Raw genomic sequence first — 15,382 nt, 5'->3', positions numbered from 1 at the left:
TATAAAATCCGCAACCTCAGGTTCCGGGGACGTGCGTGCATGACAAATTTACCATCCAACACGGCCTTTCGTGGATTCGGCTTCCCCCAAGGAACCCTGGTCACAGAGTCTTGCATCACAGCCGTGGCAGCCAAATGTGGCCTTCTGCCAGAAAAGGTAAGGCTGTAATCAAGGTCGTAACCAAAGCTGCTCAAGAATCAGACAAGGCAGGGAACAGCTCCCACAGAATCACCCTGGAAGAGCCGCAGGAGTGAGCCCTGGCTCAGAACTCAAGATGCATTCAGGGCTACCTAAACAACTCACCTCCCCGTGTCATCATCCCTCCTTATGTTTGCATCTTCGATTTCTTTTTCTTTCTTTTTTAATCTATACAAAATAATTACTATTTTTAACATTCAAACCACACTGAAATAATTAAAGTAGAAAGTGAACAGCCCCTTTCCCATCCCCCTCCCTGCTGGTTGAGAGTAACCACTGTTAACAGTTCCGTGTTTATTGTTCTGGCCCTTTCTCTGTGTTCCTCCACCCATCTGTATTCACACACAGGTAGACATTGACTTATAATGTGGATGTGCACATACGTAGTTATTTACCGAAACGGGACCATAGTACACAGAGTATTCTGCACCTTGCTTTTTCTATGACAATATGCTGTCTTCCCGTGTCAGTAGAATGATCTGCTGCACTCTTTTTGATGACTGAATGGCACTATGTAATATGGATGCGTGTAACTTACCTAGCCACTCCTTTATTGATACACATTCAGGTTGTTACTCATTTGGGGCTATTAAAATGATGCCGCAATAAACATCTTGGTACAGATGTACCAAGGGCGCATCTTTGCCCTACTGTCGACATCTTTAGGATAAATTTACACAAGAGGAACTGCTGGTGCGCTTGAAAACTTTTGAGAGAGAGTGTCAAAAGAATGCCCTCCAAAAACGCAATTTTGTGTGAGGTCCTAGAAGGTGCACAGTATGCACAGTGTGCTAGACCAGGGGAGAGAGGCCGCCACAGGCCACCGAGACACCTGCTGATAACTCTCCCACTCCTCACACGTCCAGTCCAACTCCAGCCTACTGTTCACACTTCTGTCACTTGTTTCCCCAGTGTAGACCCTCTGCTCCCGCAAGACTTTCCATGTACTGTCTTTTGAGCCCCTTTGTCCCTAATTCAACAGGGAGGACCACCAGGTTTATGATTTGTGATTGTCAGGGTACTGCCTACACACGAGAGAACACCTAAAGATTGGACAAAGAAGACAGCAGTTACCCCAAGAGAAGTCACACAGAGTGTTCTGTGGGTACAGAGCAGGAAGACTTCACATCGGCTTGGGGGGCGGGGAGTAGGAAGAACTTTCTGGAGACAATGGCACTGAGATAGGCCTTGAAGAATGATAGGCACAGATAATGGAAAGGTAGGATAGGCCAGTGGAAGAACTTGAACAAGGAGAGGCAACCTCTTTGTGACTCAGTTTCCTCATCTGTAAAATGAGGGCGGTGTGACACACCTCACAGAGTTTCCACAAGACTCAAGTGAGTTAGCATTTGTTGAAACTCGTTTTCATAAACTGGATAGTATTAGTCCGGTGTGGTTGCTGATAATCGTAATTCTACTATTGCTATTAGAGTGTGGTGGGGATGATGAAAAACTCCAGAGCATGTCCCCGTGGGCCCTCCTTCCTTGTCAAGGCTGCAAGCTTCCGGGACTAAGACACCCATATTCAGAGACACTTTGAAAAAGATTTGCCTACAACCCGTTCCCAAGGCAGCTGGAAGCCTTAGAGAGGCTCTGCTCTCCGTCATTGGCGCAACGCTCCTCCTCTCTAGCAGAACAAGTCTTCAGTTATGACAGCAGACCCTTGCTTTTATGTACTACCGACCGACTCTGCCCCATCCTCTGAACCTTGTAGGAGAAAGAAGAAAAATCGGCCTCCCTAGGCCCCTTACCCCACCGCCCTACACAAAGCAGTCACTACCGCCACCCTCCACTTCCAGGAGGGAGAGACCCCGGCCGTGCATGGAAGAAGAGGTGAGAAATCACCTCTATTGCTTTTGCAAAGGCATATGCTTGCAAGAAAAAGGAGAAAGAGCCTGTCTCCCCCATCAAAGTCTGTGCTCTACCAGGGGGCTTTTCGAGTCTCTGTTCTGCAGCCCGTTCCTGTCTTACCATAACTGTCGCCTCCATTTCCCACCCGTTTCAGGTGAGGGAGAAAAACATGTACAAAACAGTTGATAAAACCATCTACAAACAAGCGTTCAACCCTGAGCCCCTGATAAGATGCTGGAACGAATGTCTGGACAAGTCTTCCTTTCACAGCCGAAGGATGCAAGTGGCAGAGTTCAACAAGAAGAATTACTGGAGGAAGAGAGGCCTGGCTGTGGTCCCCATGAAGTTTTCCGTTGGCTTTGCTGCCACAAGCTTTCATCAGGTAAGACTCATCTATGTGGGGTGGAACCCTCATGTCAGACACCCTCCTGGCCCAGTCAGCTAGTGCTGACTTTGGGAGAGTGTCACATTCCCCAGGGCACTGAGCCCCCGACCCTGGAACTTGGGAGAAATGTACGAAACTCTCCTGAGCAGCCCGCAACTGCAAGCACTTTTAACACAGTGCAGTAGAAAAGCCTCAATGGCAGAAAACAGCATGAGCGAGCAGGAGGCCTGCGGTGCATAACTGCCAAGATGGAGCATTGACCCCCCTCTCAGGAACCCCCACTCTTCGCCAAGGGAATAGGCGACCACGCAGGCGTGGTACTGTGCTTTTGGAGCTGGGGGTCTCCTGGCGTGGGTGGGAATGGCACGTCTGCTGGTCCGTGTCCCAAACACCGCAGCACATCTGGTGCACGTGCTACGTCTTCCGTTTTGCTCTGAGCAGCTGGCTGTTTCGAGGCACCCCCTCAGGAACCTGTGTCAAGTCTGGGGGGGAAGTGAGAGTGGGCTCCAGAAATCCTCCCAAGTAAACGTGTGAAAGGAAGAAACAAGCCATCCAGAGGCCCTTCCAGAAGGGAGGCAGAAGGGCAGCGTATGGATGAGTCCACCCGACAGCACAAGGACTGGTGCGGACGAGCCTTCCCAGAAATCCCAACAGGTCGTACACAGGAAAGCTGTTTAGGAAACTGGGAGAGCTTGTTGCCTCCCCGTTATTGTCCACCAAAAGCAGAAAACTCAGCAACTGGAAAAATCCTAAATGCATTAGATCTGAATCTAAACCTAAACTCTAAATCTGAAAAGGCGTTAGATCTCCCTTACGTGCGTACCACTGAAAGCATTCTTCCACCGATGGCCAACTGCTGGCAGCCAAGAGACACACACCCACCACAAGCTGCTCTGCCAGAGGAAATCCTTCTTAGGGAATAAAGCACTTGCCCCAAACCCCTAATCAGGACTGGGAGTCAGGAAGACTGGAGAAATCCTTGGCCCTGCCGCTTACTAGCTGTGTGACATTAGCAAGTTATTTAACCTCTCTGAGCCTCAGCTTCTCCAATTATAAAATGAGAATAATCATCCTGTTTCAGGATTGATGAGGATTTGATGAGACGGTCACAGTAAAGCACCTGGCGGGGTGCCTGAGCACTGGGTAGTTTTCCAGGGCAGCCCACACGCCCCCCTCCCCGCCAGAGCGCTCAGACTCACCTCTCAGAGCTGGGGCTCCTCTGGCAGTGGGAGCCCTGGACTCCTGCCTCACACTCCTGTTAGGTCCAGCGTGCTCGTTCTATAAAGAGACACGGGAAGGTTAACGGTCACGTCTACAGGCCTGGACTGAATCAACAGCATAAGAGATCCTGGATGGTCACCCGTGTGGTTTTTTCTCTGACACGAAATGTTGTGTCTTCTCTACCAGTTCTCCATTCTCCAACGCCAACTGGGCGTCTAGCAATTCGATTCTGACACTAGCTACCCAGAGTCACCGCAGAACCCCAGTCAAGGCTGAGTCCCATCAGACGCCAGCCCAAACGGAGTGCCCACGCCACCCACCCTTCTGCCCCGCCGACTGCAAATTCTGGGCCTTCCCTGCCCACCCCTCAGGTCTGATAATTTGCAGAGCTACAGAACTCAAGCAAGCACTTTACTCACGGTCGTTGCCACTTCGTCATAGAGGATGCGACCCAAGAGCAGCCAAATGGGAGAGACGCACGGGGGGGGGGGGGGGAGCGCGCAGCCTCGTGCCCTCCCCCTCCAGCGGGCGACCCTCCCGCTAGTGGATGTTCCCCAGCCCGGAAGCTCCTCGAACCCCCCGTCGTTTGGGGGGTTTATGGAGGTGCCACTACTTAGGCACAACTGATTAAATCTTTGGCCGTTGGTGACTGACCTCAATCTCCAGTCCATCTCTACTCCCCTGGGAGGGGCACTGAGAGATGGAACTGTCTAGCCACATGGTTGGTGTTTCTGGCAAACATTCCCCCGTCCTGAAACTATCTAGGCTCCCCAAGAGTCATCTTATTACCATACAAAAGACAGTAAATTCCAGGGGTTCTAGGAGCTCTGTGCCAAGAACCAGGGACAAAGGCCACCTATGTAGTTTTCATCCCATCGCACCTCCCCTCACTGCACAGCTGCTTCTCACCCAAACCACAGCCTGCTCCCTGCCCTCTCCCACGGAGCCAACTTCTCATCTTGTAACACAAACATCTTTGAATCAAAGATTTAAGCCTCCATTTGAAAGGCCTCCAGCTTCCGCACAGAGCTCTAAATTGACACACCCGAGAATCACCAGCTGGGAGCTGAGTGAAGCGTGTTATCCCGGGTCAGCTGATGACTCACAGAGCTGGAACACCTCCCCTTTAAACCAGGCATGGGGAGCGCTGTTCTCAGAGGGAGTCGAAAGGCCCACAGTGGATGACTACTATTATTAGCGCCTACAAGCGGGGTGCCCCAGACCTCCTCCAAGCCTCAGACGGGAATAGACTGGAGTCCTGATTTCTCCTCCTCCTCCTGCTCCTCCTCCCGGAAGGAAAAATACCACATTTCCATTCATCCGATTTAACAAGCATTTCTTTAGTGTCTCTGTGATTCAGACTTGCCCCAAATTCTCTACAGGACACAAAGCTGAACAGGACCAGGTGCCCTTCCTCCATGAGACTCCCGCAGAAAAGCCTGTGTTCATTTCCTGGGGCTGCTGGAACAAAGTACCACAAACGGGGCAGCTTAAAGCAACACATTTATTCTCTCACAGTTCTGGAGCCTAGAGATTTTAAATCGAGGTGTCAGCAGGGCCGTGCTCCTTCTGAAGGGTCCAGGAAAGAATCCTTCCTCATCCCTTCCAGCTTCTGGTGGCTCCTGGTGTTCCTTGACTTGTGGCTGCAGACCCCCAGTCTCTGCCTCTGTCTTCATGTGGCCTTCTCAGAAGGACACTGCTCACCGGATGTGGGGCCCGCCCTAATCCAGTATGACCTCACACTAACTAATCACATCTGCAGAGACTATTTCCAGATAAGGTTACATTTTGAGGTGCCAGGTGGACATGAATTTGGGGGTGGGTGGGACATTTATTCAGCCCAGTGCACCCCGTAAGAGGAAGTGCAGAGAGGAGAGTAATTAATCCTCTAATCCTCCCGGGGGGGAATGAGAAGCATTGTGGAAGTTTTAACAGAATAGAGGCCCAGGGTTCAGGCCAGGAAGAGGGACCAGCATCAGCAAGAGGCGGGTCAGGAAGGAGCAACGGCACAGGAGACCGAGGAGCGGGTGGGAAGAGACAGGGATGGAAATGGAAAAACCCCAAAGGCCTCATGTCCTAATGAGCAGCAGGGCTTCCCTTGCAGACAATGGGGAGTTTTTGCCCACCTTGCCCGGCGTGAACCCTTCTTCCCTTTGTGATTCCATTCAGTCGTGACCCGCCCGCTCCGTGAGACGGGTGTTTCGCTGCCTCTTTTCTTACGTTGCTCTTCCCCTGCACCGAGCTGTGCCTTCTGGCTCGTTTCACTAGGCAGCTGCACTGGTTCACATCTACACAGATGGGTCCGTACTGGTCACACATGGAGGCAACGAACTGGGCCAAGGCATTCACACCAAAATGCTACAGGTAAGAAATAAGACTGTCGTTAACCTCTCTATACGCTGTTGCCATGACTGCCATATGGCACTGTTGTGGGGTAAATGACACTCCCTGTATTCAAACCCTAAGATCTGGACTATTTACTTGAAGAGCTTCTTACATATCAAATAGAAGGCTGAGGTGGGAGAAATCCCAACACGTGCAGATCCTCCTGGGGCAAGGCCAGGGCTTCTGGACGGTGGTGGCTGTGGAGACACCGGTGAGGCACCCCTGGAGCGCTGGGGGCAGCGCCATGCAGCCTTACCTGCTGTAGGACTTTCTCAGCTTTTCTATTCTGAGACCAGTATGTATAATTTTTACATTTTGGACAATATTAACTTGCTAATGTATTAGTCTGACAAGTAAGGACAAGTGTCTCATCAACTGTTATCATCCTGTAATTTTTAAAGGCTATTTTAACACACACGCACAAAGTAGGAAGATATTTCAGGAGGAAAAAGAATAATGCTTTAAAGTGAATGAATTTCACTCTAATGAATTTATTAGCTTGTTATCTTGCACATCTGCAGCTTTTGACTATCCCCTCAGCTCCTTTGGACCGCATCTCCCATGTTCCATACTTTCTGAAGGACTCCTCAATTCTGGCGCCTTTTAGCCCCCTTCCCATCCTTTCCCCAACACCTGCCACAGATACAGGCACAGGACTCAGGTCTGGTCAGTCGTGGCTCCTGAATCCCACCGGCTACAGGGATTGGTCCAGAAAGGAGGCACATGACCAAGCAAGGCCAATTGGAGTCCTTTCCTGGGACTGATGTGTGGATGCCAGGAGACAGGAACTATGGTCTCCTTGTGGTGGTTTAGCTGCTCTGCTATAGGCCAGGGCTTGTCAGAGGCAGCTCTCCTGTGCCACGGAGGAAGCCTGTCTGCTGTTGGAAATAACACGGCCATCGTAGAAAGAAAAGCAAGTGTGAGAGGCTGCGAGGGGCCCCTGGGGAGAGCATAAAGCCCCTAGATGAAGATATATGTGACCCTAGCTGCCTCTGTCTCTCCCAGTGATGCGAACCATTAAATTCCCTTTGGATTTTCATCACCAAGAACCAATAAAATTGTTCTTATTTCTTCCATTTTTGCATCTTTCTGGGGAAATGTCATCACTGAACAGCATCAGTCTGAAGACTGGCATTAGGGACAGGTACACACCCGCAGACGTGGTGAAAGTGTTTTTGCAAAAACTAAAAGACAACAGCAGCCAAAATAATGCTCTCTTCTTTTCCTTCTTTCCCTCCTCCCTTTTTTTTCTTAAAGATTGACACCTGAGCTAACATCTGTTGCCAATCTTCTTTCGTTTTTTTTCTCTTCTTTTTCCCCAAAGCCCTCTAGTACATAGGGGTTTTTTTTCCTGTTTCCTCTCCCCCGGTCCCCCCAGTACATAATTGCACATTTTAGTTGTGGGTCCCTCCAGTTGTGGCATGCAGGACACCACCTCAACATGGCCTTGTGAGCGGTGCCACGTCCCCACCCAGAATCTGAACCAGCGAAACCAGGGGCCACCAAAGCAGAGCGTGCGAACTTAACTACTTGGCAACGGGCTGGCCTCAACTCTCTTTTTTTATTTTTCATTTCTTCTTGATTAAATATCTTAATTTCCACATGTGTCTGCTGGGGAAACTGGAAGGAAAAGAGCAGAAAAGAAAAAAGTGAACAGCAAATCGTAGAGGAATATAAGCAAGTGGAACAAGCAGAAGAACAGGGGAGGAAGCCAAAGTTTAGGCGGGGATGAGGGCGCGAGAGACGACAGGCCCTTGGGGCCAACCACATTCCTCTGGTACTGAAACCGACAGATTTAAGACCAAACTGAGTCAGTCAATCTATCTCTATCTCTCTCTCTATTTCTCTCTCACTCTCTGTCCCTCTTCCTGCACTGTCACCAAATTAGTCTAATAATCTCAGCTTGGCCTGTTCCCTTACACATGTAAACCTTGGAGAAAAGGGAACCCTTAACATCCTAAATGCACCAAATTTGAATGGAAGGACTGCTGTGGAATGTTACCGTAAAAACACTTTAAAACACCTACTAAAAAGTGGTTTTAGTTTTTAGAAGATACATTATTGTAGGCTTTAAAGGATATCTTGGCTATAATAAAAACAGCAGTTTTTTAAATTAAGAAAAATAATGACTCAAATCTTCACAGAAGGCCTTACTGGACTTGACAACGTTTGTTGCTCTCCTAGGTGGCCAGCCGTGAGTTGAAGGTCCCCATGTCTCACATGCACATCTGTGAAACAAGCACAGCCACGGTGCCTAACACCATCGCGACAGCGGCGTCCATCGGCTCCGACGTCAACGGCCGAGCTGTGCAGGTGCTTCCTCCTGTCTGTCTGTCCTGGGTGCTTTTCCCACATCTCTGGTTTTCTTAGCTGGATACAGGCACAAGTGTTTGGCTTCAGGGAAGTCACCTGTGTCACTAAACATAGGCTTGGGATGACCAAAATGTCGGGAGACTGTGTCAGTCAGAGGGTCTAAAGTGAGGTGACGAACAGGCCCAGAACATAGTGGCTGCAACACAACACAAGTCTTTTTCTCGCACACATAGCAGTCAGAGGGCGGGTTCGTCCTTCGAGCACCCAGCTCGGTGGTGATCCCTCCTTCCTCAGCGCGTGGCTTTCAAGGCTGCCCTGAGCCCCATCTTTCCAGGGAGCCAGAGAAGGGATGGAGCGTGGAGGCCCGACCCGCAGCTGCTGCCAGCCCCTCGGCTCCCCGCGCAGAACCGTGTCGGGCACGTGCAGCTCAGGGCGGGCCGGGAAAACGTCCAGAGGGGGCAGGCGCTGCGCCCAGACACCACGCAGGGCGGGACGGTGGGTGTGGGGAGAGGGCAGTCTCTGTCCCCGGGAGACGCAGAAAGAAGAAGGGTGGGCACCAACAACGCAGCGCCGGACACACAGTTCCCGCCGGCAGGTGGGCGGCCGAGCGCAGGCAGAGCGTCGGCGTCGGTGGAGAGCTGCGGCGCCCGGCCGCTCGCCTGGTACTTATTTTCTAACTGATGTTAAAAAAACACCTGCTAAATTTTGGCTTTTTCAGAATGGAACCGTGACTTCCTATTCTGTAATTCAGTATCTGACTCTACGTACTTTTGAAGTACTATCTCTGCGTCCTGCTTCTGTTAGAAACTGCCTCCTTTCCCCTGGGGACCCTGTGGAGAGGCGCCGTCCCTCACTCCCAGGACACTGCATTTGTGCTACCAAGAGAAACCGCTTTCAAATCCATCTTATCTTCGTGGGGACACCTCCTAGGGGCTCAAAAACCAGACACTCTTTCACTCAGAACAAATGTGTGGGGAACCTCAAGTTTCATGAGATCCCATTTGGGGTGGAATCAAACACACAAGATAGGAATAACTCTGTGTGTATGGGAGTTGTTGGCCCAAACTAAGTGTCAATCCATCTTCTAGGATATTGAGTTTTAGGTTTCTGTTTTGAGTGTCGGAAACTTTCTAGATGTAGATTATTATAAAAACAAATTTAATTATTTTCTCACTTCACACCCAAAGCCAAGGCCTTCATTGCGGTGGTGGGACGGTAGCTGGATGAACAGGTGGAAGATGGACAGAGAGCTGAACAATGTCTCAGACCCGGAGGGATACTGACATGTCATTGTTGCAGATTGGAAAGCACAAATTTGAATGAAAATAAGATGTTTTGTTCCATTTATTTTAATTTATGGGAAATACAAAAGAAGGCTTAAGTCAAAAAATGTAGAAAAAGAGAAAAAACAATTACGAGCATGAATAGTCTTAGAAAGGGGACCTGAGAGGAGAAATTCAGCCCAGCCTACCTCTTCACAGAAAGTGAACCAGGAAGGAAAACCCTCCGGTAACTGACGCTCTCCTCAGGGTCAGGGGCTGTGTTGTCATCGTCTCTGTGTCCCCAGAGTGTCAGGATCAGGCACTCTGTAAGCATTCATTGACCTAACCGATTATCAGTTAATATTCGTCCACACAAATCGTAACCACCGGGCTCTTCTCTAATGGGGTTCACTTCTTCACTCCTTCAAGAATGCTTGCCAGATCCTGCTGAAACGCCTTGAGCCCATCATTAAGAAAAATCCGGAAGGTACTTGGGAAGACTGGGTAAGTGCTCCCCTCCATTCTTACTAGAAATGAGAGAACCACCCAGACCAGTGCTGAGAGCTCCATGGCCGGTCACAGCCCACTGTGTAGACGGTTCTAAGAGCAGACTTCCTTCAAAGGGCGGGGTCGCCAGAGGTTGAGATGCTGCTGGACGATGGCCACCAGGTGTGTACGGAGAGGGCGCACAGGGAACCCGTCACTGAGGGGAGCAAGGAAGTGATGAAGAACACCCTGACCCGCCCCGCTTAAATAAGGAAGGAGGGGAAAAGTCGAGCCTTCCTAGGCCACAAAAAGATGGCGATGTCTTGAGTAGGAAGGGGGAAACTAAAACAGGCCTGACTGCTATTGAAGATGTCTCAAGGGAAATGACCCATCTCTCCACCTTTACGATATCCTGTGTCTTATTCATTAGAACAACTCTCTCACACTTACACACGTGCTGACTAGCGTTCTAACATGTAGAAATGAAGCCCCAAATCCCTTGTGAACAAAGCCCCTACATCATGGATGAGCAGCAGGATTGTATTTTGTTTCTTGAATTCAGACTTCTGAGCTCAATCAGAAGGAAACTGTTAGAGTGCACTAGCTGAGGAAAAAACATTATGATGAGTTCTATTATTGGTAACAAAGCACCAACAACAATGATCAGATCTCTCTCTCTCTCTTTTTTTTTGGTGAGGAAGATTGGCTCTGAGCTAACATCTGTGCTAATCTTCCTCTACTTTGCATGTGAGATGCCTCCATAGCATGGCTGATGAGTGGAGTAGGTCTGCACCCAGGACCCAATCCCACAATCCTGGGCCACCAAAGTGGAGTGCGTGGAACTTTAACCACTCAGACACAGGCCCGGTCCCCAGATGTCAACTTCGATACATAAAATATTTTCATTTTCACCTATCAGATGGTACATTTATTTTATTTTAACTAAATATGCCCATTCTGCAGATAGAAGCTGCTTTTGAACAAAGAATCAGTCTTTCAGCCACTGGATACTTCAGGTAAAAATTGCAATAATGTCATAACTTAGCTGAGAAAGCATGAGGTGACCCAGTTACTCCAGGCCTCAGTTCCCTCATTTATAGAATAAGTTGTTATTATGTGATCGCTGAGTTCTCTTCCAGGCCCCAAATTCTATGACTTCATATAGCTCTATGAGCTACGTCCAAAGAAATATTAAATAGTAAAAATACCCCATCGGGTAAAAAAAAATTATAAAACATGACTTACAATATCTAATCATTATTTACTATTCTTTATTGTGGAATAATAATATTCTTTATTGTAAGTAGTAAAAAGATACCATTAGAAACAGTTTGCAATTCCATTTTGCCAACCTCCCTCCCTTTGCCGTAAAACCTCTCCCTTTTGAAGCTCCTTGCTGGGCAGGAGGAGATGGCCGGGATGGTGGTCACCGCTCTTCATTTGTGCAGGGTCTATCGGTGGGAGGCCCTCGGTCAATGCTCATTAATTGAATGAGGCACAGAGAGGAGCGCTGGTTGTCAAATTCAGGAAGTGTATGACATTAGTTTTACAATTTAATGAAACAGACCGCCGAGCTACACACATGCACACACACACACACACACACACACACACACACACAAGGGTAAAGCAAATCCTTGTGAAGCAAGAGGGACGTAAGGGCCCAGCCCAGTGCCCCGTACATGGTAAGTCGTAAATTCCTGAGTTTAGTTTCACAGGAGAAGAGCAAATCAGCCCTCTAGCTGGGTCCGTCTTCCCTTATAAGTCAACGCATTGAATTTCTGGCCCTTTTTTACCAGCTGTGAATGACCACCGGTCCCCTGTGAGTTTGGTTAGCGTAATCTAGGGGTCCCTCTGGGAGCCCTGCTGAAAATCAGTTGAGCTTTTCAGCGTGCAGAACGAACACTCAAACCCTGAACCATCAAGATACAGATACCCTGTGAGGTCTGGACCGAGACAGTCATTGGCTTCTCTCTTTTCGGCGTGGTAACTACAGCCCAGAGAGCATCCTCTTTAAAACGGAGGGAAATGACAGTGCTGCCGTAATAGCTGGATTGTGAATACAGCCAGCCGTTTAAAGGAGCTTAAAAGGCAGTTGGAATGATCATCCAGCAAATGAAATGCTGTCATAAACCTTTGGTAACTTTTAAAGAGAAGCAGCATTGTTTGCACGCCCCTCCCATAAAGGGCTTTCTTTCTGCCCGCAGGGGCTACGAGGCCTTCATGGACTGGGAGAAGGGGGAGGGAGACCCGTTTCCCTACTATGTCTACGGAGCAGCCAGCTCGGAGGTGGAAGTGGACTGCCTGACGGGAGCTCACAAGGTGAGTGGGATCTAACTTCCTCTTGGCGAGTTCAAGCATCAACAGCAGACTTGCATTGTACGTTAGTAGCCCAACTTCATTATGTAGCGCTTGTCTAGTAAGAAAAGATTCTTTCAATTCCACAGAACGTCTAGAGATCCAGCTTTATCCTGAATTTCCACTTACAAAGAAGTAGTCAAGAAGGAATTGCTCATGACAGCCTAAAATGCATTGTTTTTATTACATTTCAGAAAACAAAACCACTTTCCAAAGGTTTTCCCAATAAAAGGGTTCTATTCCTAAAGGAAAGTCAAGTTATCTAATTTTAAGGAATAGGTACTTTAGTAAATTGTCTTGGGTAAACATTTTGAAAGCACATGGCAATGTGATAATGTTTCTCCAAAGTCAGCTGTCCCAGGGGTACTACTGGTCTTAAGAAAACAGACTGGGAGTCGGCGGGGGCGGGGGCTGGTGTGAAAATAATTCTTGTGTTTGCTATTTAATTGAGCGTCCAAGAGACCGCTCATTGGAAGCAGCGAGCCACATTTAACCAAAAGTTAACAATTTCCACCATAAAGAATAAACCCATGAATATCCCCAGGTCCTGTCTGGAAACAGAGAGATTACAGAAACCTTAAGTAGAATATAGTATAATCCAAAGTATGGTGAATTGTTAGGAAATTTGTAGAATGGACCGATGACACATCTAATTGAACACACAAATTACTCCAACATCATCTTGAACCCAAAATAGAAATAGTCAAGTCATGTAAAATAGAAAGAACTTTGCAAACACTGACTTGTAAATTTTATCAAAATGTCTTTCACTGCCCCATTGTTGGTTAATTTGTCCACTGCTTAAATATTATGTGACTAAGATAAAAGGTGCAGTAAATGAAGGGTTGACTGGACAGCGGTTGCCCTCGAGTTCCACTCAAGTTCATCCTTGGGACACAGAAATATCATGTCTCCATTTTCATCTAGATCATTGTGAAGAAGTAAACTCATGAAATTAGGATCATATGATTATCTTAAAACTGTGTTGGAATGTTTTTCACATCATGGTACACAGAGATAATGGTAATTCTTGCACAGCACACTGTGGCAAACAAGGGAGACATGGTGGCAGGTGACCAGCCTGCCTCAGGCCCCCCGAAAAGCCCAAGTGTCAGTGTCTTGGCACCTGTAACCCCTTCGAGGCCCCACAATAGGGGGGAAGCTGTTTTTAGAAATCAGCTAGTTTTCTGATCCCCCATCCTAAAGGCCGTATTGTCAGATTTAGCAAATAAAAACACGCGACTCCTAGTTAAATTTGAATTTCAGATAAATAACAAACTTTTTCTGGTACAAATATGCTTCATGCAGTATTTGGGACATACTTATTTTTTTCTGGCAATTCCACCTGAGGCCTTAGCATAAATCCCTGAAGAAACGACCCTCTTGGGGATTTTCCAGAATTTGTGTTGCCAGAGACGTTACAATGTGGTCTTCCCTGTGCCTTCCTCATTACAGGTTAATGTTCAGTCCTTTCAGTGTCACTTTGGTCTCTTGAAATAGTTTATTCCTTAAAGAGGCAAAACTTTTAACTAAAGAGAAATCAGAGACTCTAAACGGCAGGCCTTCTTGCTGGCTGTTTGTGATCACTGAGCTGAAACATCTAACGGTTCAGTTAGTGCCCGGCCGTCTCCTCCCGTTGTCCAGCCCCCGTCATGCAAAACATCCCGGGTTTCCAGGAAATTGAAGGCCCACTCTGAGGTGTGTCCCGTCTCCTGCCCCGCCCAGGTTGAGAATGGATGCCGGCTGGTGCCAGTGCCCAGAGGAGGTTGCCTGAGAGGCCAGCCTTTGAGTCAAAAGACAACTCCCCGTGCAAAGGGCTAGAGAGAAAGCAGGAACCCAGGGATGGAGCCTAAGCAGGGAATGATGATGTTGTCAGAACGAACACTGGCCATGGGGGCAGCAGGAAAGCTCAGAGACATTCCTGAGATAGACCACAGGCACTTAGGGCTTTCTGTGGCTCCTTAACAACCTGCGTGCACATGCCCAGTGCTGAAACAGGAGGGCCAGATCAGTGTGACGATTCTCAGGGAAGGAAGCAGATTAGCAAAGTCAAAGGTGGTCTCAGCGTTTGCCCTTGATACAATCCAAGATCTTGCAAGTCCCCAGATTCATGCGAGCCGCGATGGCTGCCTGATTTCCTCAGTGAGACGTGATGCTGAGTGAGACCGTCTCCATCAAATCCTCGTGAGCCTCCGTGAGCTCCTGGGCTATGGTAGAGCGACAAATCCAGCTGAGAGTCAGATGAACAACCTGCTCAATTCTTTACTGAGTGACACTCAAACACCAACATGCCGTGGACTTCGGAGTCACTTAAAAGGAGTCAAGACCTTGAATGCACACATCTCCTGGGGTCATCGACAGTCCTGGCACTACATTTAAAGAGCTTCACAGGTGTCTTAGCACGTCTAATGCTGATGAGGTTCAATTCAGTGTTAAAGCCAGCAGAAGTTCTGCAAGAACTAGAGATCATTTGGATAAACCTTAAAATAATGTTTTTAATTCAAATTTTTATACTGAGATAATTTTAATTTTGGCAGAAAATCAGAACAGACATCGTCATGGATGCATGCTGCAGCCTAAATCCAGCCATTGATATTGGGCAGGTAGGTGCCAGCCCACTCAGATGAAGACCACTTCTTGAAAGTCACTGTGGGCGAGGTAAAGGCCTCTAAAACGTGTACAACGTCACAGCTTGACATTTTCCCCCTTCAGATTGAAGGCTCATTTACCCAGGGAATGGGCCTTTATACCACCGAGGAGCTGAAATATTCCCCAGAAGGAGTCTTGTATTCCCGAGGCCCAGACGATTACAAAATTCCCACCATCACTGACGTCCCAGAGGAGTTCAATGTGTCCTTGTTGCCGTCATCACAAACCCCACTAACCATCTATTCATCCAAGGTAAGCCCCAAACCTACCCCTG

At 48.3% G+C, this 15,382-nt stretch overlaps 1 protein-coding gene across 1 annotated transcript in view; it reads left to right on the top strand.

Annotated features, from left to right (window-relative positions):
- The window catches only part of LOC124232314 (aldehyde oxidase 2-like), a 52,007-nt gene that overhangs the window by 22,401 nt on the left and 14,224 nt on the right, over positions 1-15,382 (top strand). Inside the window, exons 15-23 of the mRNA XM_046649272.1 lie at positions 1-156; positions 2,204-2,431; positions 5,924-6,019; positions 8,225-8,353; positions 10,045-10,119; positions 11,065-11,117; positions 12,309-12,423; positions 14,997-15,062; positions 15,172-15,360. The exon at positions 1-156 is cut by the window's left edge and continues 74 nt beyond it. Of these exons, the coding sequence (XP_046505228.1) occupies positions 1-156; positions 2,204-2,431; positions 5,924-6,019; positions 8,225-8,353; positions 10,045-10,119; positions 11,065-11,117; positions 12,309-12,423; positions 14,997-15,062; positions 15,172-15,360 (1,107 nt within the window). The remainder of the gene's footprint in view (positions 157-2,203; positions 2,432-5,923; positions 6,020-8,224; positions 8,354-10,044; positions 10,120-11,064; positions 11,118-12,308; positions 12,424-14,996; positions 15,063-15,171; positions 15,361-15,382) is intronic.

Source organism: Equus quagga, unplaced genomic scaffold (assembly GCF_021613505.1).
Source record: "Equus quagga isolate Etosha38 unplaced genomic scaffold, UCLA_HA_Equagga_1.0 HiC_scaffold_447_RagTag, whole genome shotgun sequence".
In the NCBI taxonomy this organism is placed as follows: Eukaryota; Metazoa; Chordata; class Mammalia; order Perissodactyla; family Equidae; genus Equus; species Equus quagga.
This window is presented reverse-complemented; position numbering and strand designations above follow the sequence as displayed.